The sequence below is a fragment of the Suncus etruscus genome, chromosome 18 (genome assembly GCF_024139225.1).
Source record: "Suncus etruscus isolate mSunEtr1 chromosome 18, mSunEtr1.pri.cur, whole genome shotgun sequence".
In the NCBI taxonomy this organism is placed as follows: domain Eukaryota; kingdom Metazoa; phylum Chordata; class Mammalia; order Eulipotyphla; family Soricidae; genus Suncus; species Suncus etruscus.
The window spans coordinates 50,602,750-50,627,476 of record NC_064865.1 but is presented as its reverse complement, the minus strand read 5'-3'; the positions used below and the strand labels follow the sequence as shown (position 1 = coordinate 50,627,476).

The 24,727-nt window shown below is 40.0% G+C and overlaps 1 protein-coding gene across 1 annotated transcript in view; it reads right to left on the bottom strand.

Moving 5' to 3' along the window:
* The window catches only part of CDKAL1 (CDK5 regulatory subunit associated protein 1 like 1), a 674,860-nt gene that overhangs the window by 407,467 nt on the left and 242,666 nt on the right, over positions 1 to 24,727 (bottom strand). Inside the window, exon 6 of the mRNA XM_049764810.1 lies at positions 21,747 to 21,867. Within this exon, the coding sequence (XP_049620767.1) occupies positions 21,747 to 21,867 (121 nt within the window). The remainder of the gene's footprint in view (positions 1 to 21,746; positions 21,868 to 24,727) is intronic.

The following is a 24,727-nucleotide window of genomic DNA, read 5'->3' as shown; positions in this document are numbered from 1 at the left end:
TGGTGAAAAGGTCTACAGAGTTCCATTTATTATTAAACACTCAAAATGTCACTGGATAAAGTTTTCACAGACAGGGGTTGGTCTACCGCATAATAAGGCATTTGTGAGGCAAATTCTAGTAACTACCATTAGCAAACCAGCCAGCTTAATTACATGTAATGGCAATTTTCCACATTTTCTCTTACACTTTCTTAGTTAGACTCTATGACAAGTATTCAGAAGCTCTAAGTAGATTAGGAACTTTATCTGTGAAGAGAGTTGCTTAATGTATGAAGCTGTGGGTACACCAAAGCAAAGAACTACAAGTATATTAGTCCAAGGACTCGACATTTGTTCATGGCTACCATGAATGCCCAATAGAAAAATCTCTAAAGTATGTTTGTTCTCTCTGTCTCTGTCTCTCTCTGTCTCTCTATCTGTCTCTCTGTCTCTGTCTGTCTGTCTGTCTCTCTCTCTCACCTCTCTCTCTCAAAGCAAGTAAAGGCTGGAGAAGTCTTATAGTCGGTAGAGAATTTGCCTTGATGCAGCCAACCTAGGGTCAATTCAGCACTCCAATTGGTTCCATTAACACCATCAGAAGTAATCCCAGAGAGCAAAGTCAGGAGTAAGCCCTGAGCATGGCTAGGTATTGGGATGAAACCAAAATAAGTAAGAAAATCAAATAAAAGTGCTCCCTGATAGCCTTTTACTAGTAAAACAGAACCTAGTTCATACTTGCCTTTTCTCTTTTCTGAATTTTCTTTATTAAGGAAAATATCAGGATTATTAGAAAAAATACAAAAATATTTAAAGAAAGGCTGGAAAATACAGCAGCTAGGGTACCATATACTCTCCTGCGAACACAGTCACAAATGTCCCTAAGCACAGACCCAAGAATAAGCCCAGAGTATTCCCAGGAGTGGTGTCAAAATGATAGATTAAGATAGATAGGTAGGGAGGCAGTTAGCTAGGTAGCTAGAAATAGATAGATGATAGATAGATAGATAGATAGATAGATAGATAGATAGATAGATAGATGATAGATAGATAGATAGATAGATATAGATATAGATATAGATATAGATATAGATATAGATAGACAGACAGACAGATGATAGGTGATAGATAGATAGATAGATAGATAGATAGATAGATAGATAGATAGATAGATAGATGATAGATAGATAGATAGATAGATAGATAGATAGATAGATAGATAGATAGATAGATAGATGATAGAACCAAAAAAGGTGGACATATACTTGGCCGAAGAGAAAAGACTGATAAAATAAAAATACTTACAATTTTTATTAACCAGCAAAAAAAAATTTTTTTTGAAAGCGGCTGGGATAGGGATTGGGGAGATTGCTCAATGGGATGGAGTACATCCTTTGCACAAGGAAGTGTCCAATTCAACTCCCAGCACCACACGATCTGCAAGCACTTCCAGGAGCACCCCTTAAGACAGAGCATGAAATCAGGAGAATTGCCAGGTATACCCTTGCCCCTCCCAGAGAATTAGGCATTATTGGTTGAGAAGTGTTTCAATAGATATGGAAGCATCACTACAAAAGATAAATAACAAGATAAATGCAACAAATGCACCTGCCCCTCCCAGAGAACTTTTTGGAAGCACCAATGCAATCCTCACTTCTTCTTCTATCATATCACCATACTTTGACTATCAGTTTATTTGCATTTCCCCCTAATTTTCCACAGCTAGATGAAGTTCTTCTATTCTGCATTATGATTTTGAGAACACATGCTTGATCTAATATGGAAAATAATTGTCTTCACAATGTCAGGAAGCAATCCATTGTACACCAGGATCCTACTTTTTCTTTCCACCAGGGCATGGACAAAAGACTAGTAGCCATTTGGGCTATATCAAAGAAAACTATTGAGAGCACTGGACTCAAAAGGAAGTGAGCTAGAAGCTCATGGTCTGCCCCACACCTCCAGCTCCACCACAGGTGCCCCAGAGACCATGCAGAATCCATAGTTCAACTCCCCAATTAGGCCCATAAAAGCATGCCATGCAATTCTTCCTTCCAAAATGACAGTGAAATGTGGACAAAGAGGAGCTTTTATAGAGTGTATTAAGACACAGAAGACTGAAGCTAAACAGATAACTATTATGAAATGTGGCCATACTTTTAAGTTTCCATAAGCACAAGTTCCAAGGCCATAATCTTTTCTTCCTTGGTGTAAAAAGCAGCAGGAGAAACTGAGAGATGAACAGGCAAATATACACGCTGGAGAAGAACATGAGCTGAACCATGAGCCTAATTCTTCCTTCTGGAAATGGAACAATTCTGTTTTCACCAGTTTTCAGTCTTGTCCATCCTCACTTCCTCTGTTTCCTAAATCTTTTGCTTTGTCCTGGCCAAAACAGCCCATATAAAAGACCGAGTCAAAGTGACACACATAATTAAAAAGGGTTATTTACTGTATCAAATTATGACAAAATCCTACAATTTACTGCCTCAAACTTCTCAGATTACAGCAGGGTGACATACCTGAATCGAGAGGCAGCTAGATTCCATTATGTGGAGAGGGTGAGTTCGATAATGCTTTGTTGGCAACTGGTCTAACACTCAGTCCTTCTCAACTAGACAGGCCCAAACCCATTTCCTCTCCATGATTGATTTTGCTTCCTACTTAAGAAGGTAGACACCTCTATCACATAAATTCCAATCTCCTGCCCTGCTTCTCCACTGAAGCATTTCTGAGTATCTATTTTTCTTTGTAGGATTAACCTGACTGCTTAAATAATGGCCCTAGAGTAACACTATATGCCTCCTGGAAGAAAGAGTACAAGTCTGTGCATTTCAGTGTGCAGGAGTAGCTCTTTGAAATCACAAGAATGGAGACACAAAATAGTTCCATCATCCCCTAACACTGCCTCTAAGGACTGAAAATCACAGATCTCTTTTCTCTCAATTGCCGTAGTTTTGTGGTTTTCAAGAAGTGGAAAACAAAGAACTAAGGCCTAAACTATAAGGCCTTTTAAGAGGGACATTTTGGAGTTGACACAATGCTTCTAAGATTCATTCAGGAAGTTGAAGGTTCAATGATTGACATGGCTATGAAGAGTTAGAAAGCAATGTATCTCCCCATTTTCAGTTTACTCAGGTAAAATCATAGGTACTGCTTTCAGATTAAGGCAACTCGGGAAGGTGTGGCAAGACACTTCAGGTGAGGGTTTTGTGTACACTTATTTCCATTTCTCATCCACAGAAGTGAGATTATTGGTCACATCAGACGTACCTGGGACATGTTTTGGCTCTTTTTTATTTGCAATGCCAGAATCTCTATCACCACTGAGCCAAATCTCCAGTCAACATTTATACCTTCCAAGCATTGCAAACCTCTTTTACAAAGTGGACACATAAGTTTGCACCAACAACAACATAATGGAGTTTCTGTTGCTCTACAACCTGCCAGCACTAGACAGTCTCCATTTTCCTTCCATCCAGCAAGTCTAACAGACGTTCCCTGTGGCTCATTGTACTAAAGACATTCATGCTAACCTGTTGTTTGAATATCCTTTTCAGCCTACTGCTCAATGGCTTTGCCCTTGGCTTTGTCTTTTCTGGCATCTGGGCCACCTTTGGCAGTGCCAGGGCTCTATTCCCACTACTGAGCTTGCGGGCCATTGCTGGTCCTGCTGCCGGGATGCCAAGGATCAAACTCAAGGATGACTCCAGCTCTCTGAACTTCCTTCTCGGCCCCAACTACTTTTCTTCTTATGTTTTTTTTTGTTTGTTTGTTTGTTTGGGGGCCATACCTGGCAGTGCTCAAGTGTCACTCCTGGCTCTGTACTCCAGAATTACTCCAAGTGGTGCTCAAGGAACTGTATGGGATGCTGGCAATCAAACCCAAGTTGATTGCCTGCAAGGCAAATGCCCTTGACGGGATACTGGGAATCAAACCTGGGTCAGCCGCATGCAAAGTAAATACTCTATCCTCTGTACTATCGCTCTGCCCCACCCAACTAATTTTCTCATCATATGATTTCTAAACAAACTTACTTTCTGCTGCTTTTATTTTTACATAACTGAATCCTGATGTGCTTAATGCTAACCCCAGTGGCAGAAGAAACTCAGTTGCCAGTCTTCCATGCTATGCCTGAAATCAGCCTGACCATTGGACATAGTGGCAGCAGCCAGTAATGACCATGCCAAGCTGCTAATCTGTAATCTCCCACCTTTAACCTCAACTTTATGTTCTGTGAAAAAAAAAATTTGGTGCTTATGTTTCTCTTTAGAAAAAAAGAACTCTGAGTGCCCATTATGTGACACCCTTACTAAAATTTAGCAATTACTTTGGGTCAAAATGAAATCCAGGCAATCCATGGAGACACAGAGCAAGAAAACAGTTGACACCAAAATGAAATCAGTCGCTGGAGAGACTCCCAAGCAAAGCAGGTTCCAAGAAGGGTCTTAAGGGGGATGTGAGGCAGGGAATACAGCAGCCTTCAACCAGTGTTCCAAGGTAATTAAAAATACTACAGCAAATAATATCGGTGATTATTCTTTCCTATTCCTTCTGCCAAGAATAGTACCTGGCTGTTCTGTTCTATTCTATTCTAGATGTCTCCTATTCTAGACACCTCAAAGTGAATTTATTTTATAAAACAAACGCTTTAAGACACACACACAGGTCAAAGTTGAGCCTTTTTTCTCTAGGAACACAGATAATGAGAAGCACTAAGATACACAATCAAGAAACAGAAAATAGTAAGGGAGACTTGAGCATGAAAACAGGCCACTAGCATTTGCAAATGAAACTTTAGAAAAGGTGGGTTTTTTCCTTGTGAAGTCCCATCTGAACATGAGTGTTTGGTGTGAGGCACAAAATCACAAGGTCAACTGGGAAAGAAGGAAAACAAGTGGCTTTGTGGTGTCTCGCTGGTACACGCACTCACCTGGTGAGGAGTGAACACCACCCAAACTGGACCTGTTGGGTTCAGTGGGTCGTAGTTTGGCCACAGTTTATCAACTAGGAAAAGAAGGTTTTTAAGTCCCTCCAATCAATTCTGGCTCTAAGAGGCAGCTGCATACGTGAATCTGCAAATGGATGTATTAATTATCCAAGAACAGACTTATAGTAGGAAGGTGTGGAGGGCACTTGGTATTTGGCTGTGCAGCTAGAAGTAATAAAGAGATTTATTGACTTGTAAAGTTTATCTCTAATTAAAAGGCTTTCCCATCCCTGATTACGTTTTTTAGGTGTTGGGAGATGGGGAGCCCAGGCCATTCTCAGAACTGGCAAAAGATCTTAAGCAGTTTAGTTCATTTATAAGCTGCTTAAATCAAACTACTCCCCAAGCTGCAAAGCATTATGGTACTCTATCATGCATCCAAAACCTGGTAAGGAAATGTTACTAAAATCAAAGATGTAGTACTGAGACATTAGTTCACTTAATTCCTCAAAAAAAAAAAAAGTTTAAGCAGCTCAAGAACTGACTAACCAAAGTACCTATGTTGTGATAAAAAAGATAAATATTTTGCATAGCTGGGAAAGAGAGAAAGGAGCATAGCCTAATTAATCCTGACAACGACCATTCATAGAGCAATTGTTGTCAGATGTTACTTCTGAACCTTAGAGATGTAATGAATCAACATTCATGAAAAAGTCAGAGCTGTTGAACTTATTCTTATTTTGGAGTTGAGAAAACTGACACACAGAAAACAGAGATCAGTCATTAGTGAACACTAAAGGGAGGTTTTAAGGCCAAACAGTGGACTCCAGAGTTTTAACAGGACCAATGGTGCTCAAGTTCAACAAATGAGGCTGCAAATTTTAGTGATGCGTGCGCTATGGCAGTACCTCTAGCACATTATCTAATCTTTCCAACCTCGGGCTCCATAAAATGATAGCCATAATGAAGAATTTCTGGAGCAATAAAATATATACCCCCCCAACAGTTATCACTGGAAATGGGGAGGTTAAGTTTATAACCCAAGACTCGTAAAAGGTTACCAGCTATGACATAATACCACTGTTAAAAGAGCATGAAAAGATACTTGAAAATTCATTCTTTGAAATTTATAGAAGTCCATCTTCGTCACGTCAAATTTAAAAGCAGTGAAGACTAACAGAACAAGAAGAAAATGTGTCAGAGAGATAACATAGTGGGTAAGGCGCTTGCCTTGCATGTGGCCAACCTAGGGTCAGTTCTTGGCACCCTATATGGCCTCCCAAGCACCATCAGGACTGATCCGTGAGCAAAGAACCAGGGGTAAGCACTATAGAGCAGTAGTGTAGCCCCAAAACAAACAAACAAAAAAAAGTATATTACATCTGAGACCTACACAAAGCTAGATTCTGATTTAAAATATACAAAAATATCATGGTTGATATTTTTTAAAGCAAACCTGAAAGATTTACATTCTTTCCTTCATTTGTTTCCCTTGATAATCTAATTGAACAAATTTTAAGTTAATCAAGTTTCAATTTATGTTAACTATATTCCAAACACAACATTACAGTGACAAATCTATAGTAAAAATAAAAAAATTAATCATTTAATAAATAACTCTGTAAGGTCCAACATGTAGCTCAGCAGTAAACAAACTGAGCCCTACTAGATTTGATCCCTAGTATGCAATAAATTGATTAATAACAGTATAAAGTAAAGTGTAATTACAAGTGGAAGAAGACCAAAGTTACAAATCACACCAACCAACATATAGTTGCTATATGACATCACACAAAAGCATCAAGTTTGCTTTGTGCAGTAGAACATTCACTGCCAGAAGATGGAAACAACCCACATATCTGAGATCAGATGAGTGGAGGAAGAAACTGTGGTATGTCTACACAATGGAGTACTACGCAACTGTTACAAAAATATGAAGTCATAAAATTTGCTTATATGTGGTTAGATATGGAGAATTTTATGCTGAGCAAAATGAGACAGAGTGAGAGAAACATATACATGGCTCTTTGGCAAAGCACAGACAGACAGACAGACAGACAGACAGACAGACAGACAGACAGACAGACACCATGCATCAGGCTATCTGATACAACACTTCTCCTGCAACATTGCCATTTGTAATCCCTGGCATCATACCCAAATGTGAGTTCTCTGAAACAGCAACCCTTGAGAAGCACCATCACTGAGTGTACAAGCATCCCAACCAAGTGTGTGTGATCCCCAATCATTGCAGCAGGATCACAAAAGGAAAGAAAAGGAAGAAATTTAATTAAAAAAAAAAGAGCAGTCATATGGCAAAGAAAGTCTGCCAGTTAATCTATTGTATACTACAGTGGTACAAAGAGAGACACAGACATAACTTATTATCCATCCGTGTCCCATTGCAAGGGTCAAACCCAATGATGTTCAGGGCTTACTCCAGGCTCTACACTCAAGAGGGTCACTCCTGATGGGACTCAAGGGACCACATGCAGGGGTCAGAACTGAACCTGGCGTAGCCACCAGTAAGTAAGCATCCTACCCACTGCATTATCTCTCGGCATCATACATGGACTGTTTTATTGATTCATCTGCCAAAAAAAATGGTCATTTCTAGGCACACAGCTCCAAGTTCCACCCTTACAAAAAGAACTAAATATTGTTTCACAAAGACTACTACAACAAATCAGAACGCCTATGGGCTAACTAGACTTGCTCTACAGTCCCATGTGAGGTATGGGAATATGTAGACAAGCCATATATCTTCCGTTGTACGAGAGTATCTGATACATACAAAAGGTATACAAGTGGCTGCTGGATAAATGAAGAAATGAAAAGTAAAAAATGCTGAACGAGTCAATAAATCAAGTAGCCCACCAACATGGACTTGGGGATATCTTACAACCACATATTGATCCTAAAGAAATAAGTCTATGCAAACAGACCTGGTCCTCATAAACTTAGAAGAATGTTGAATGGGGCAGGGGGGCCGATTGGACCATGAACAAAGGGAGGCAGAAAAAATAGAGAACATCTTATAAAGTTCTTATTCCAAACTGTGTTTTCCTCAGAAGCATTAATAATACACGAAAGGTACAGTTTTATTTATTTATTAATAAAACTATACACAGAAATGTCCTCCTAAATCCAGATTTCTCTTTCATGAAGTTAATAGAAAGGTTACGATCCCCCCCCCAAAAAAAATACATGACAAATCGGGAGGCTATACACACTGCTTAGAAACAAGAAATGGAATTTTTAAATATGACCTTGCATTAAACCCAATTTCCTCAGTGGAGTTCCAGAAAAATACACATTCCTCAGAGGCTATTTCATCAGATAAAGTAAATGAGGTCTTAACTAAATGCACTATTGCCTTTCCCTAAAGCCAAATAAAACATTCTACTTTGTCAGGGTTCGAAAAATTAAGACAATGGGCATGACCATGCTTTAGATGTAGCACAAAAAATAAGCAAAATTATTTCAAAAGCAAGCAAGTATCCCCTATGTATGTCTACATATTTACATGTATGTATGTATGTATATATATATATGCAACTATATAACTTTTTGATTAGAAAAAAACTGACAGGCCTTGCTCCACATGTGTCTCTAATTATACTTAATGAAAAAGTTGAGCTCTGCATGTTTTGGATTTTTAACTTTCTGATAGGACTGATAAATAAGTTTCTTATTATTATAAGAAGCAACAGGAACACAGAGGGATAGGACTCTCTATCCATAGGCCCCATCACCCATTCTCCCTGCATAATCACAGCACCATCCATTTCCATGCACCCCCAACTCAAGTGCTGGCTAAAGTAAATAAATAGATAAAACGTAAGACAAGAAGACAAGGAGCTTTACCTGGTTACAGTGTGATTAAGTCATGACACCCTTTAAAAATATGGATTTCTAACCCACTTCTACCTGAAAACTGGCCCTGGTCCTCAGCAGAAAAAAACAGAGAGAATAGAACATAAGCAGAAAAACCACTGTTGGCAGAGCAAGCAATAGCTTTCTTGCAGAGCAGCAAGAAATTTCTGCACAAAGTCACCAGACTATGGACTGGTGATTAAAACCACTGCTTTTAACATCATCAGAGAAAACTCAGGTCATTCTGCTGGATGAATGTTCTATACCTTCAGGGCCTTTGCCACAGAATCAACTAAGTGTACCACAAACATTCTCCCAGACCCTTCTCCGCCAACTCACCACCCGAGTCTATGTTCTCCATTCTCTCTGGAAAAATCTGGAACACCCAGCATCATTCTCTGATTTATTTAGCACAGTAACCTTCATAGTAGTTTCCAACTTTGGGGCTCTAACTGATTTTTCTCTCCATTAATTAAAAGGTTTTGCACCAGAGAGAGACAGAGATAGAGGCAGAGACAGAGAAAGAGAAACCAAGAAAGAATAGACTAGACTTGACTTTGGAGTTAAGTGGAAAAAGATTTGGCCAGATGATGCTTATCAATTCAAGACTTTGCCATCCACTCTGCTCCAGGGCCTTAAGAAAATTACCATCTATTTAACTTGACCTCTTTGGGATAGTCCTGAGAGCACAAATTATGAATAAAGATTACTGAAAATTCTGGGGTGGCAGAAATTGTGCTAATGTCTTTGAGCAGATATCACTTCATTCCCACAGCACCATTCTATAGATGAGAATTTTGAGCCATAAAGAGACACTGAATGACTTTGATGATAAGCGCATTAACTGTTGAAGCCCAGATCTGAAGCCAAGTGATCTCAAACGACCTTATACTAACCTTTCTTCTGTCAAGTCTTTCTTCAAAACACACACTTGCCACTCATCGCTATTTATAAATGACAGTATCAAGTATCAGATATCACAACTCATGAGCGTTCCTCAACATATTGAACCCACCAATAATGAGTGAGAACTCACCTTCAGAATACAGCCTAAATATCACCTTCTATGAAAGCTGACTATAGTTCATCTACCTTCTGCAGAGGTACTAGAGTAAGCTCGTTCATTCCTGCACTACTATATACACAATGCCACCAAGGTTGGATATTTGCTTTACTCCCTCTCTCCTGTGGTATTCTCAAAGACAGACTCTCATAAAATAATTTGTGTTCTACACTTAACAACCAGCAAACACACACATTTGCACGTCTACCAGTAAAACTCCTTCTTTTAGTTACAAAGCCAACATGAAAAACTTTTTTATACATGAAATAGTTCATTTTCAACATAGATGATTTAAATCTCACCTATGAGCTTTTACAATATATCATGAATCAGTTATAATTCAACTAACTTTACTCTAAGGTTTCTTCAACTGCATACCTTCACTTAAGTGCCTTTACATTTGTGCTTTGTTGACCCAAACTCAAAGTCTACTCTCATTTCTTCAAACTAGATGATTTTTCTGTTAGAAAAATGGCAAGCTAGATATATATGTCAGTCTATAATGATAGGATTTAAAGCGATTTCTTAAAACCAAACACTATAGAGTAATTTCAATATTTTCATAAAATAATTACATAAGAAAGAATTTACAAAATTTAAAAGTAAATCTTCAGGGGGCCGGGCGGTGGCGCTAAAGGTAAGGTGCCTGCCTTGCCTGCGCTAACCTTGGACGGACCGCGGTTCGATCCCCCGGTGTCCCATATGGTCCCCCAAGCCAGGAGCAACTTCTGAGCACATAGCCAGGAGTAACCCCTGAGCGTTACTGGGTGTGGCCCAAAAACCAAAAAAAAAAAAAAAAAAAAGTAAATCTTCAACATAGCATTGCCTAAAAATTTTACAGGGACACAGATTTTGTGGCATTTATTAAACCAACATTGAAAAGTTCTGCAGCTCAACGATAGTAATTTCACAGGTATGAATCAAAAATGCTATCTCTGTTGCCATCACTGATTTTCCCCAAGCCCAGTTTCACAATGGACTGTCCATGATTACTTTCAAATTTCATTTTTACAATGCTTAAGTGAAAACCAGAGCCTCTGGGACGTCACTAAAGATATTCTCTAAAGCTACACATTTCAAAATAACCCCTCTTCGGATAAAAGAGTGAAAATAAAACAAGTTCAACACAAATATATATACTTCAAATATTACACATTAATGGTTCAAATTTTCATTTTACTCATCAACCAAATGATCATTTTTCTTTTTCTTTTACTCTACCAAGTAATCATCAACAGCAAGACAGAAGAAATTAGGTATTATTTCAGATCAGTCTAGGAAAATATTTCTACAACCGTGCAACATGATTTTAACTGGAAATATCCCAACATATGGTAGTGAACCTCTGAGCAAACACTAAGCTAATAGAGAGAAGAAACCTTGGCTCAACTTTCATTTTTTAATAAGGCTTACCTTTTTTCACAATCACTTACAGGTAAACAAGTAAAGTAGAAACATTGATGAGATGAGGACTTCAACGAAAGTTACATTCTAGTACTTTCTTGACTGAAATTCCAAGGGAGCAAGAAAAGGAAAGGAGTCAAAAGGTATTGGAGAAGGCTGGGAGATGACAGGAAAAAGACACATTCATTTTCTAAGAAAGATGCTCATTCCATCTTGATGAATGTTCAGGACTATACTGAGGGCAGGCATCATGTGACCGGGTTAGAATAGACCATCAGATCCATGATACATGCTCCTTTTTTCTGAATGGGGCAGCTAGAAAGTACATGTTTATGACCAAACTCTCCAAATAGCTCTCCAAATATCAATCTTGAACAAAGTAGTAGTCCAAAATAGTTCCAGGGCCACATGCCAGGCTCCTGGATAAGATTCCTGGAAAAGGAAATGGGAGGTAGGACAGAAACGGAGGTGTAGGGAGGACAATTTGGTGATGGGAATCCCCCCCTGATTTTATGTAAATATGTACCTAAAGTATTATTGTCAACAATATGTATGCCACTATGATCAAAATAAAAAAAAAATAGGACAACAACAACAAAAAAAATGTTTCAAGTTTCTTTTTTAAAAAAATATGGACCAATAATTTAAATTGCAACTCTAAAATCGGTCACCCTTTGCAAATACAGAATCAGAAAGATTCCAAAACAGTCATGCTTGCCTATATTTTATTATTTTTTAATAACATGTGGCTTTGCAAAGGAGCATAATTATTAATAGGAGTTTTTATTTGTGCAAGTAACCATTAAATGCCAGCCAACAGGAGTGAACTAACTGTGAAACAATAATAAAAATGGGGTCTTAGGAGTGAAAATTAGGCATTCAAGGCAAGCCAAAGGACAGGCAGGAAGAACTGAAATGTGCAAAGTCTTTAATAGTCTGTCCAGCATCATGTGTGGCCCCCAAGCACTATAATAAGGTCTGAGCACTGCACTGCCACCCACATCCATAGAACTACCAAGACATCACCTGCACCTCCACAAAACTGCCAAGTCCTCAGCAGGTCTGAGACACCTCCAGAAGCAACCCAGGAAGACCCAGAACCAGCAGGAGTGGCCTCAATAAAATAACTAATAGGGAAAAGAACAAGATCAGTAGATCAACTAAAATGTTTACCAAAACAAGTCAAACAGCAGCCAACACACCTGTGCTTCCTAAGAATAATGAAGAGCAGAGATTTTTATGTCCAATCTCTTTTCAGCCCATCTGCTTGTAGAATATAGAAATTGAATAAGTATAAAAGATTAAACTAAAGATGATCAAATGAAAATAAAACCACAAAACATTAGAGCGATGAGGAGTGTGGGAGATACTGTAGCTGTCAATTCTTACCCTCCCAGAGACCAACTTCCAGCAACTGGGAAGAAATACTAGTTCACAGATCACATTTTCTGGGACCACTGGGTCTGAGAACCAACTGGGATCCACCAGGACCCATTTCCGGGTTCACCAGGATGTTATTCTTACTTGGTCCCTCACCTACTGCTTCTTGCCACTGGGTAGAGCATTCTGGCTGCCAGAAGCTTACAATATTGTCTCATTTGGCTCAAGCCAAATGTTTTTGTGGGAGGTAGAATTTATTCTTGCAAAAAAAGACAAGAGAGTGAGGACTTCAGCAAGAACAGCTGGAGGGTGCCAGTTTACTTAATCAACTCTCATTGCAGATGTTGTGCTGGGACTTGCTTTCATTCTCTGCTGACAGCTGCGCTGTGGGGAAGCAACAAATCCCCACAGGCAAAAACCACCGCTGATCCCCAAAAGTCTCCCAAGAATTGCATATGGTGCAACCGACTCATGTTGCTTTGCAATTATCAGCACCCAAGATATCAAAAGGGATCTTCAGTTCGAAAATGTCGAAGGGAATACATGCATGTCAATAAGCTGCATTTTATTTCTTTAATAGAAGATGCTGATCTCACCATATACTCACTAAAGAAATGTGTCACCAGGGCCAGAGAGATAGCACAGCAGTAAGGCGTTTGCCTTGCATGCAGCCAGCTTGGGTCTTCCCATATGGTCCCTTGAGCTTGCCAGGAGCGATTTCTAAGTGCAGAGCCAGGAATAACCCCTGAGCATCGCTGGGTGTGGCCCAAAAAACCATCAATTAATGAAAAGAAAAGAGAAGAGAAGAAAAGGAAAGAAAAGAGAAGAGAAGAAAAGGAAAGGAAAGGAGAAAAGGAAAGGAAAGGAAAAGAGAAGGGAAGGAAAAGAGAAGAGAAGAAAAGGAAAGGAAAGGAAAAGGGAAGGGAAGGGAAGGGAAGGGAAGGGAAGGGAAGGGAAGGGAAGGAAAAGGGAAGGGAAGGGAAGGGAAGGAAAAGGGAAGGGAAGGGAAGGGAAGTAAATGGGAAGGCAAGGAACGGGAAGGGAAGGGAAGGGAAGGGAAGGGAAGGGAAGGGAAGGGAAGGGAAGGAAAAGGGAAGGGAAGGGAAGGAAAAGGGAAGGGAAGGGAAGGAAAAGGGAAGGGAAGGGAAGGGAAGGGAAGGGAAGGGAAGGGAAGGGAAGGGAAGGGAAGGGAAGGAAAAGGGAAGGGAAGGGAAGGGAAGGGAAGGGAAGGAAAAGGGAAGGGAAGGGAAGGGAAGGGAAGGGAAGGAAAAGGGAAGGGAAGGGAAGGGAAGGGAAGGGAAGGGAAGGAAAAGGGAAGGGAAGGGAAGGAAAAGGGAAGGGAAGGGAAGGGAAGGAAAAGGGAAGGAAAAGGGAAGGGAAGGGAAAGGGAAGGAAAAGGGAAGAGAAGGGAAGGGAAGGGAAGGGAAGGGAAGGGAAGGGAAGGGAAGGGAAGGGAAGGGAAGGAAGTGTAACAATCTTCAGGCCTGTCCCTGAGCACAGATAAAGAGGTTCTCAAAAGATCAGAGATAAAGGCAGGCCAGGATTGGGTATTATCAAGACATGTGCATGGCAGTGCAGGACACATTAAATACACTAGAGCATCTCACTACTGTGTTAAAGCATAATGGCACTGTGTTAAAGCATTCCTGAAAAGACTCATATATGCAGCTATTTCTAAAATTTTAAGATCTCCCAAATTTCCTCCTGGAATAAAAAAAGATTCCCCTCAGTAGAAAAGTGACCCCATGGTGATTCAAATTTCTACTAGAGGTAGCTTTGGGGGTCTTATTATATTTTCAATTATTTATTTTTGGGTTTTTGTGTTCCACTCAATGCTGGTCAGGGCTTACTCCTGGCATGCTTGGAAACCAGATGGGTTGCTGAGGGGTCGAACCTGGGTTCTGTGCATGCCAGGTAAGCACTTTCTCCACAGTACTATCTCTCTGGTCCCAGCTTTGGGGTCCTAGAGCAACCTTCTTAAGAGTACTTCTTTTCAATTAAAAAATAGAAAACTCTCTTTACAACTATCCTATAAAACGTAATTTTCTGAATGCCATAATATGAGAGAAACACAAGAAGAACATGTGTATGTTCTTACACTTTCCATGTTTAAACTGGTGATGGCAGTATGCCTGTTAGAGGACAAGGTGACTATCTATAGGACTGTTGTCCCAGTAACTCTGAGAAAGAAATGTCCGAGTTCTCTCTCACTCTGACATTCCACACCTGATGCTTCGCTGGCTGGACCAGCACCCAGAGAAAGAGAGCATGCTGGGAAAAAAAAAAAAAAAACGTATTCCCCAGAACACAGACCAAGGAAGACCCAAATCTGATGCAGATGGGCCATGCTATTAATTCTGTGTTTTTAACTGGGTATATCAAATTATTTCCATCAATATTATGTAATGCTGACTTGGGAAATACTTATATGTTTCTTAATAGTAAATGTAATGCCTGGTCAAGTGATAAACAACACAATTCTTTTTTCAAATAATTGTCATTATATCTAGTGAATAACCTTTTCATGTCTTATTTAAAACAGAAAAATAAGGAAATGCTATTAACAGTGATATTTTTTTCTCTAAAAAAAAAAAGCTACTTCACTTATATAGAATTAATTTACATGCTTTGTCATCCACTCAATAGTTCAGGAGCATCTATGGACTTAGGACTGCAACAGACTAAGTAAATAAAATAATTTTGGGGCATTACAAAATGGACATAAAAACCTTGGAGCTAATTTGTTTACCCATAGCTAAGTTTTTCCAGAAGATGAATAGTAATAGATACTTATAGAATTAATAAATTCAAGGATATAATCTCAAAGAAAATTAAATTCTTCTTAGAAATTTTCCCATACCCTTTCTTTATATCTGACAAATGGCAAGTGACAGAAAAGATAAGAGAGATTTGAAAAGAGAAAGTGTCAGGAAAGTATTAGGGGGTCAGACTGATGTCCAAGATGTGTTGAGCCCCGGGGAGGATTATCCCATCAAAATGGGGATCATCTGGTAGTTGTATTTAAAAAATCATAGAACGTACATCAGAACTGCTAAGCAGCATACAACTGCTGGCTTTGGCAGGATTAAAAATAATGCCAAAGGATTGACAAAAATGATGACATTAATAATGACAGAGAAGGCAAAATAAAATCGATTTTCCTAAGGGTCCAATTTTCTGTACTTTTGTGGCCTATGTAACTCCTTATCTTCTATGTCTACATAGTCATAGTCAAAGTCTAGTTTCACTCTTAGGGATAAAAATAAGGGAGCAATACAAATGAAGTCCACTTTCAATCCAAAATCACCTCTCTCATTTAAGTACATTACCCACCCCCACTAAAAAAAAAAACAACTGATTGGGCTGTTGAGTTTTTTTCTTTTCTGGGCCACACCCAGTAGTGCTCAGTGATTAGTCTGCTCTCAGAAATTGCTCCTGGCAGGCTCAGGAGGCCATATGGGATGTCAGGGATCAAACCTGGACTGGCTGCATGCAAGACAGCCTTACCTGCTGTGCTATCCACTGTGGCCCCTGTTGACAATTTTTGTTTCTGTTTTTGTTTTTGGACCACACCAGGTAATACTCGGGAATTGCTCTCGGCTATGCAATCAGAAATAGTTCCTGGCTTGGGGGATCATATAGGATTCCAAGGATTGAACTGATGTCTGTCCTGGATCAGCTGAAAGCAAGGCAAATACCCTACCACTGCGCCATTGCTCCTGGGTGAACACAGACATATCCACTTGAAATGGAAGAGAGACTTATAGTCTAGGATTGTAACTTTAGAAAAACAAAGAGCTGAAGAAACACTTTGCAGATAAAAAAATATGGGACCACAGGTATGGAATATAAGTAGGCTTTATGGGTGCTAAGAGAACCAAGAAGACAAAGTCTTCACAAGAACACAACCGCTGTGCAGGGGCACAATTCATAAGCATAATCCATGCTGCTCGGTAGGAAAATGTAAGAAAGGCAAACAACAGAAGAACCACTTCTTGCTCTGTTTTGCTCCCTTTTGAGGCCAAGCCCAACAGTGCTCATGGCCTACTCCTGGCTCTGTGCTCAGAGTCCACTCCTGGCGATGCTGTGACTTGCTACAGTCCAGAATCAGAAGCTCCTAAGCCTGAGTTCTAAGCCATCATTCTATGATAATTTACTAACAAAACACCTACTGATCAAAATCCTCCTTTCATCCAGGGCCCATTTCAAAAACCACAAGAATGCACAGATTTCTCTACTCCCCAAGGTAGCTCGATATCAACCTCCCTGGGTTAGGATTTTCCTTTGCTCCTAGGAACTCATAAAAGCATCTGATCTGAGTTAACAGGCTCCTCTGCCTTACCCACTGACCAGCTGCATGAAAATCAAGTCACTTAACCTCTCCCACCTTAGATTCCCTCATCTATTAAGAAATTCCATAAGACTGGAGTAGGAATGAAATAGAAAGGAGGAGAGAGCAAAGGAGAGCGAGAACTCCGGCCCATGTTAAGCACATGAGTTACATTAGCGATTACCCTGCACTCTATTCACACTCACCATGCAGCATCGTGTCCACAAGCCTGTACTAGTTCCCCTTGGAGACAGCCTGTCCCTCCCATCTGCTGACATTATGAGGTGCATCCATCATAGAAGGAGCAATCTCCAAGAAACTGGATAGAGGATATCAGGTTCAAAACTTTATCAAAAAACAATATCATGCACCAGAAAATGAAAGAAGTGGACCACTCTGTATTCACTCCAGAAGACAAACATTTTAAGGAGAGAAAATTAGACATAAAGTTGACAGGTTATAAGAAGAAATGATCAGGGCCCGGAGAGATAGCACAGCGGTGTTTGCCTTGCAAGCAGCCGATCCAGGACTAAAGGTGGTTGGTTCGAATCCCGGTGTCCCATATGGTCCCCTGTGCCTGCCAGGAGCAATTTCTGAGCAGACAGCCAGGAGTAACCCCTGAGCAACGCCGGGTGTGGCCCAAAAACAAAAACAAAACAAAAACAAAAACAAAACAAAAAAAAAAAAGAAGGGGCCGGGTAGGTGGCGCTGGAGGTAAGGTGTCTGCCTTGCAAGCGCTAGCCAAGGAAGGACCGCGGTTCGATCCCCCGGCGTCCCATATGGTCCCCCCAAGCCAGGGGCGATTTCTGAGCGCATAGCCAGGAGTAACCCCTGAGCGTCAAATGGGTGTGGCCCAAAAACCAAAAAAAAAAAAAAAAAAAGAAGAAGAAATGATCAACACTATTTAAGAAGTAAAAGATGCCTTTACAAGTAAGAAGTCATCTTGGATCATCCCAAATGTAGCAGGAACTGAATATTTCTACTTCATCCATAAATGCTAAGAAACTAAGTATGTTTCTTTCATATTTTAAGTTTAGAAATGTAACAAAAGCTAATGCCTTTATAGACCCTAAGGAAGACTTCAAGGATTTGCTAATACATTCACTAAAACTTGCTGCAAATGGGGTCCTTTATCTAAATGGAAAATTCGTACTTAATGTGAAAATAATAAAGCCATGAAAAGTATCCGAACAGTGATGGGAAAATTTTTCTCCTGAAAGAAATAATTATGGTGGAAACTCTGTAAAACATTTCAATGTAAATGAAACAAAGCTTCGAGTCCCATGATACAAACTAATGCATTAAAGAGTCAGACAATGAACAAAAAAATAATCAAGAAGCTTTCAAGAGAACAAGTGAAAAAGTAGAGGCAGGAGCTGTTAAAGAATCAGCAGTGAACATTAGAAACTCAAGTCTCAGTTAGAAGTCAGATGGACTGAATTCTCCTACAGTGAAAATTGGGTCTGTAGGTATTCAGGAGCCCCCAAGGCTAGACCAAGGACCTAAGGCTAAACCAGGGAGGGACCTTGTGGTCCCAGAAATCAAACTCATGTGGGGCCAGGGATAAACTCAAGGCCTTAAACATGTCAGACCTGCATTCCACCACTGCACTATCTCCAGGAATGGGGCTGAATCCTCTTCCTATAAAAAGTATACAACATGAGAGATGAGGAAGGATGCGAGAAGGACAGCAGAGAGCTTTCCCAAGGTTACATTCAGGGGTGTCTCATTTTTAAGACACTAACTCAAAGAGGAAGGAAACTTGAGTAGCAGGCAAGAAAAATTTGGACCTAATGTTATTTTAACTGGCTACCTAATGTGACTTTTAAATATTGCATAGTTACAAGATCATTTTTTTTAAATGGGCTTAAGTGGAAATGTATGTTCATGAAATCTCTCTTGAGTTCCTAATCTGTAGTAAACCATAAATGCATGGACTAAATAATATAATAATTAAAGTAACTGCAGAAGCCAATTAACGTAAGTTTAGTGGAAAATATAAATATAATAATCCAGTGTGAGAAGACCATAATCTGGGTAACTAGGAGTGAGGCAACGACTGAAAGAAGGGAGGCATATACTGAACTTACCCATAGAGGTAAAAAGCAAAGGGTTCACAACTGTATACAGATGATCAGTGAGTGGGGAAGAGTTAGCCTATCAGGGAAAGCCAAGAGTTAGTCTCTTGTCAAGAGTCAAGACAGAAAAGACTTGTGAGGGAGAGAATTTTCTAGCAGTTTGTTGTAACCGTATGAGGTAGACCCTGACAACACAGAGAAGCAGAATCCACGACAATAAATCATTTCAAATTGACCTTTGTTGATCTATGTTTCAATGAACCCATTGGCCATTGTGTTGTAACAAATGATAGGAAGTAAATTTGTTTGCGCCTGCAAGGGGACTATGAGGGTGGAGGGTGAAGAGATTGGGGACACTGCTGGAGGGATGGCCACCATACTGGTGGTGAGATTGGTGTTGGAACATTTGTCTGAAATGACTGTATTATTCATTGGTCAAGCATGGTGTTACCAAAAAAATTGTTTTAAGAAAACTAATCATCTTTGACAGAAAACAGTTAAAATCAGCATTCAGTATGTTAAAAGTAGCAGCTGGAAAAGACCCCGAGATCTTGATTTAGAGTTTGACAGAGGCTAAAAAAAAAAAAAAAAAAAATGACAATCTGGAATTAACACATTCAGTCAAAGAGAGGTTCAATCGGTCCTACGTATTAAAAACATCAATACTAACTAGAGTATCAGAAATGTTTTCACTCTGCCTCTCTCTCGAGGCGATATTTAGGGAAAGGCACATTGAGCCAAATTCCACGGATTACTGTCCAACTGGCAAGATGATCAGTGAGAAGAATTTAGCATAATCCCATTAAACTCTCAAACTATGTAGGTCTACTTGTAAGTCATTCTACTCAGTAACTAAAGATGTGTTAAATCCCCGCTGTATGCATTCTTCTTTGTTCTAGGGATCCGAGGGTAAGCAAGAGAGTCAAATTCCCTGCCATCCCAGGGCTTATTTATACCAGTGAAGGAAGACAATTAAAATCTAAACAAGAGGCTGGGAAAACAGCACAAGGATTAAGGCCCTTGCCTGGAACACGACTGACCTGGGTCAGATCTCTTGGCACCGTATGTGGTCCCCTGGGCTCCTCCAGGAACGACCCCTGAGCACAGAGCCAAGAGTAAAGCTTGAGCACTGCCAGGAATGGCCCAATTAAGCTCCTCCCCCACAAATGTTAGCCAGGAAGAAAACACAAAGAAGGAGATATAGGGATTTGTGATTTTATGGAGCAAATGACTTATGGATGCAAGAAAATCACAGGGCAAAGCTTCTGAAGTGTGAAGAATGACAGAGGTGGCAAATAGCAAAGTTAACTCACTGATGTACTGGGTACAGTTGTGTACTGGTCTTAACATCCAGTTCAGGCTAGAGATAACAGGAAGCTGAGTGTATGCCACCAGCCACAGTTACATTCTGATTTCAAATTTTGGCTCTGACTATCAGGAGTCCAGCCAGGTACCTGGATCTTCACACCACAAGGGCCAGGACATGTTCATCAAGTTTGCTCCAAGTCCCAGTTATATGGCTTTTAGGGTCACCCAGTGACTTCATCAGTCTACAGTAATGTGAGTCTACACAGGAGGTAAGAAGGGTGGGGGGAGAGAAGAATAGAAACCTACAGAGCAGCTACAATGAAGCACTACATGAAGTGGAGAATCACTAGAGAAAGAGTGTAGTTGGATCCTGCATATGCAGGAAGCACAGGATGGGGAAACATATATCTGTTGTTGTTTTGCCTTGTTTTGTTTGGGGGCCACACCAGGAGATGCCCGGGCTTACTCCTGGCTCTGTGCTCAGTGATCTCTCTTGGCAGGGCTCTGAGGATTATAGGAGATGCCGGAAATCAAACCAGAAGGAGTTCTCTGAGACAGAAAGAGTCAAAAGTCTTTATGGGTAGGAGGACCTAAAAGGGAGGGGTGCAAAGAAAGAGATTACAGGGGAACAGAGTGCTATCTTTGCATGTATCTGACCCATATACAATCCCTATACCACAAATGATCCTGGGATTCCACCAAGATTGATCTCTGAGCTAAGAATACACTGGTACAAACCAAAAAAATTTAAATGAATGAATGGAGTGAATAAATGAAGTGTTAATGTCCAACTCGCAGGCTCTGAGAATATTGATTAAAGTGGGAGACCATGTAATTTTTAAACATAAAGCCATAAGTAAAAAAGGCACCAAATTCATTTCATATCAATAAAACCAACTATGAATGAGCATATTGAAAATATCCTAATCTGGCAAAATTTCAGATAAAGACATGGAATTTAAGACATACTTTTGGTACTTCATTTTAATTCTCCTGAGAGTGAAATTTTAAAAAGCACATTTCAAGTAGTCAAGAAAGCATGCTCAGTACCTTGTATGTAGTTTAATCCTATAGAAAAATAGCCAAAGACAAGTGTATCAAACATTCCACAGAGCCAATGATTCTAACGAAGAGCATAACTGGAAAATGAAACTCAGCACCAATAGGAGAAATGGGGACAATATTCATCCAAGTTATCAAATGATAATGCAAATCTAAATATGGCATGCATTCGGGGAACATTTCACAAGAACAGTTATCTGGGCGCTTTGGAGCTTTTTGGCTTATTCTTTTCCATGAAGACGTGCAATTATTTTTTCTGTGTCAGAAACTGGTAAAGAAACTCCACCGAGATCACAAAGCCAGTCACGTACTTTAGGAGCAAGTTTGCAAGACACTTACCCGGTATTGATGGAAATGATTTCTATCAGCGGATTCTTCCTGATCTTGGGCAAATCCAGTCGGGCTCCCCCCAAGCGTCTTCCATTATCCTTCTTCTGACCCAGCAGTCTCACCGAGTAACCTTCAAACACGGCACAGAGACACACATTAGCAGCAGGCGCCCAACTGCACTTTTCCTTTGCAGCCTCTCAACAAACAGGTTCATATTTGCATTCAACTTTTCTTGTATGGAAAAAAATAAACTGAGGAGATGTGATCACTGGACCTAAGATAAACTGCCAATGGGAAGGAACAGCAGTTCATGTCCTGCAGTCAAAAGTGCTAATAATATTTACACACTTCTAATATGATGATGAGTGAAAGAGAAATGGCCTTAGCATGCATGCCATTCTGTAATGGAAGAATGGTGCCAAGTGGAGATCAGATATAAATATTTGCTTGGGTATAGGGCAAAAAGAATCAAATACCTAAGTACTATATTTTCCGTACTATAAGACGCACCTTACCCCAAAGAAGGGTAGAAATGTCTGTGTCTCTTAAGGAGTGAATGCCGCCTGGAGCTGAAGCCTGAATGCAGCAGACTTTTATTTCTATATACATATATGAAAAAGTATTTTTAAAATGTTTTTTAATGGGGCCAGAGCAGTGGCATAAGTGGTAGGGCATTTGCCTTGCAGAAGCTAACCTAGGATGGGCCGCAGTTCTATGCCCAGTTTCCTATATGGTCCCCCAAGCCAGGAGTGATTAAAAAAAAAAAACAGGTTTTTTTTTTAATTTTCTGGTGTAAAAAAAAAAAATGTTTTGCAAATGTGTTTAACCAGCTCTGGACCAGCATATTGTAAATATACTTCAGCCTCGCAGGCTGGTTGTTCCCAGCTGCCATCTCCTGATGTCTCTTGTTTTCCTCATCTAAAAACTATGTGCATCTTATGGTCAGGTGCATCTTACAGAGTAAAATTACGCTATATCATGAGCTACATGAAAACAGCATGTGAAAGAAGGAAGGATTTCAAAAACTGATATAAAATGATGCCTTGAGGTTCAATTTGTGAATATATTTATATACTATTTTTGTTTTGTTTTGGAGCCACATCTGACACAATGTGTTCAGGACTTCACTCCTGGCTCCATGCTCAGAGATCACGCCTGGCAGTCTTAAAGTGCAAGGGATCAAATCCTGCTTTGGAGTGGGTAAGACAGGCACTCTATCTGCTGTACTATCTCCCTGAGGGACCCTAAAGTTATTTTTTTTGGGGGGGGGGAGTTTTTTGGGCCACACCCGGTAACGCTCAGGGGTTACTCCAGGCTATGCGCTCAGAAGTTGCTCCTGGCTTGGGGGACCATATGGGACGCCGGGGGATCGAACTGCGGTCCGTCCTAGGCTAGCGCAGGCAAGGTAGGCACCTTACGTCTAGCGCCACCGCCCGGCCCCCCTAAAGTTATTTTTTATTACAAAATAAAATAGGGCCACTTCAAAGAGTCATCGAAATGTATTTTTATTTTGAATTTTTCAACTAATCACAAAGCTATACCAAAGAATGGAAGAGTAATATAAAGAATTTCAGGGACTAGAAAGATAGCATGGCAGTAGGGCATTTGCCTTTTATGTGACCGAGCCAGGAGGGACCTGGTTTGATTTCCAGCATCCCATATAGTCCCCCAGTCTGCCAGATGTGATTTCTGAATGCAGAGTCAGTAGTAACCCCTGTGTGCAGCTGGGCTTGGCCCAAAAACCAATCAATCAATCAATCAATCAATCAAGCTAAAATAAAGAAAGCATTTCAGTCAACTTGACATTTCCTATTATTTTCTATATTTATTTTGTCATACAGAGTATACTTTATAAAATTCACCTACTGTTGAGTACTTGAGTATCATTCTGTTTTAATTTCAAACTGAGACCTACAAAATTATTTATAATTGAGTTTTAGACTTACAGTATTTCAGCATCAAACCCACCATGTCACCCTCCCTCCATCAATGTTAGTATCTTAAATAAATTTATACCCCTGGAAAAATTATCATAAGAACCCTAATTTTAGGAGATTTCCATCACTCACAAAGTCCTTTCAAGTTTATTTCTAGCCCATACTACTCCCACAGCAAATGTACCAGGTTTAGTTGATCTGCTGACCAGTTGACGGACATCTAAAGCATTTCCAGTTACTACCTATAATAAAAATGTTTCTAAAAATAGCTGCATTCAAGTCTTTGTTCTCATTTCTCTTAGATTTCTAGAAATAGAAGTGCTCAGTCATGGGGCAAATCTACATGTCTCTGTAAACAAGTGTTTTACCAAAGTACCATTTCCTATGCCAGCAGCCATATATGAGCTTGTGCACTGCTCTATAGTCACCAAGACTTTGCAGTGTTTAAAAAAGAAAATTTTACTAACAATCCTGCTAGTGGGTGCGTGCTGGCCTTTTACTGCTACTTGAATGACATGAAAATGCATTTCCAAATGGCCCATGAGACTGAGCGTCTTGACATGTGACTAGTCTATTCCATGCCTCATTTATTATAATGTTGTGATGGTTCGTTTCATGTGTCCATTTAACTGGAATACGCAGTGACCAGACAATATGTGGGATCTGTCTAGGTCAGTGTTTCTGGATGCTGACATGAGAATCCACAGTCTAATTCCGAGCACTGGTGGGTCTCAGTCACGTGATATAGGAGTTGGATGAAAACACAGAGGTGGAGAAGAGCCAATTCCTCTTACCTAACTAACTGCTGGGCTGGGTCATGTACAATTTCTATCCTTCAGACTCAATCAAAATATGGTCTGTTTTCAGGTCTCCTGTGTGCCCCTTTGCAAACTAGAAGCCAACCGTCAACTTCTCGGATTCTCCAGTCTTTGAACTTGTACTTCACAATAGCTTGCTTGGCCTTCAACTTGCCATGTGCATGAATTGGGAATGCTTAGAATCGGTAATAGTGGAAGCCATTTCTTTATATTTCTTTATAAATATGGTTGTATA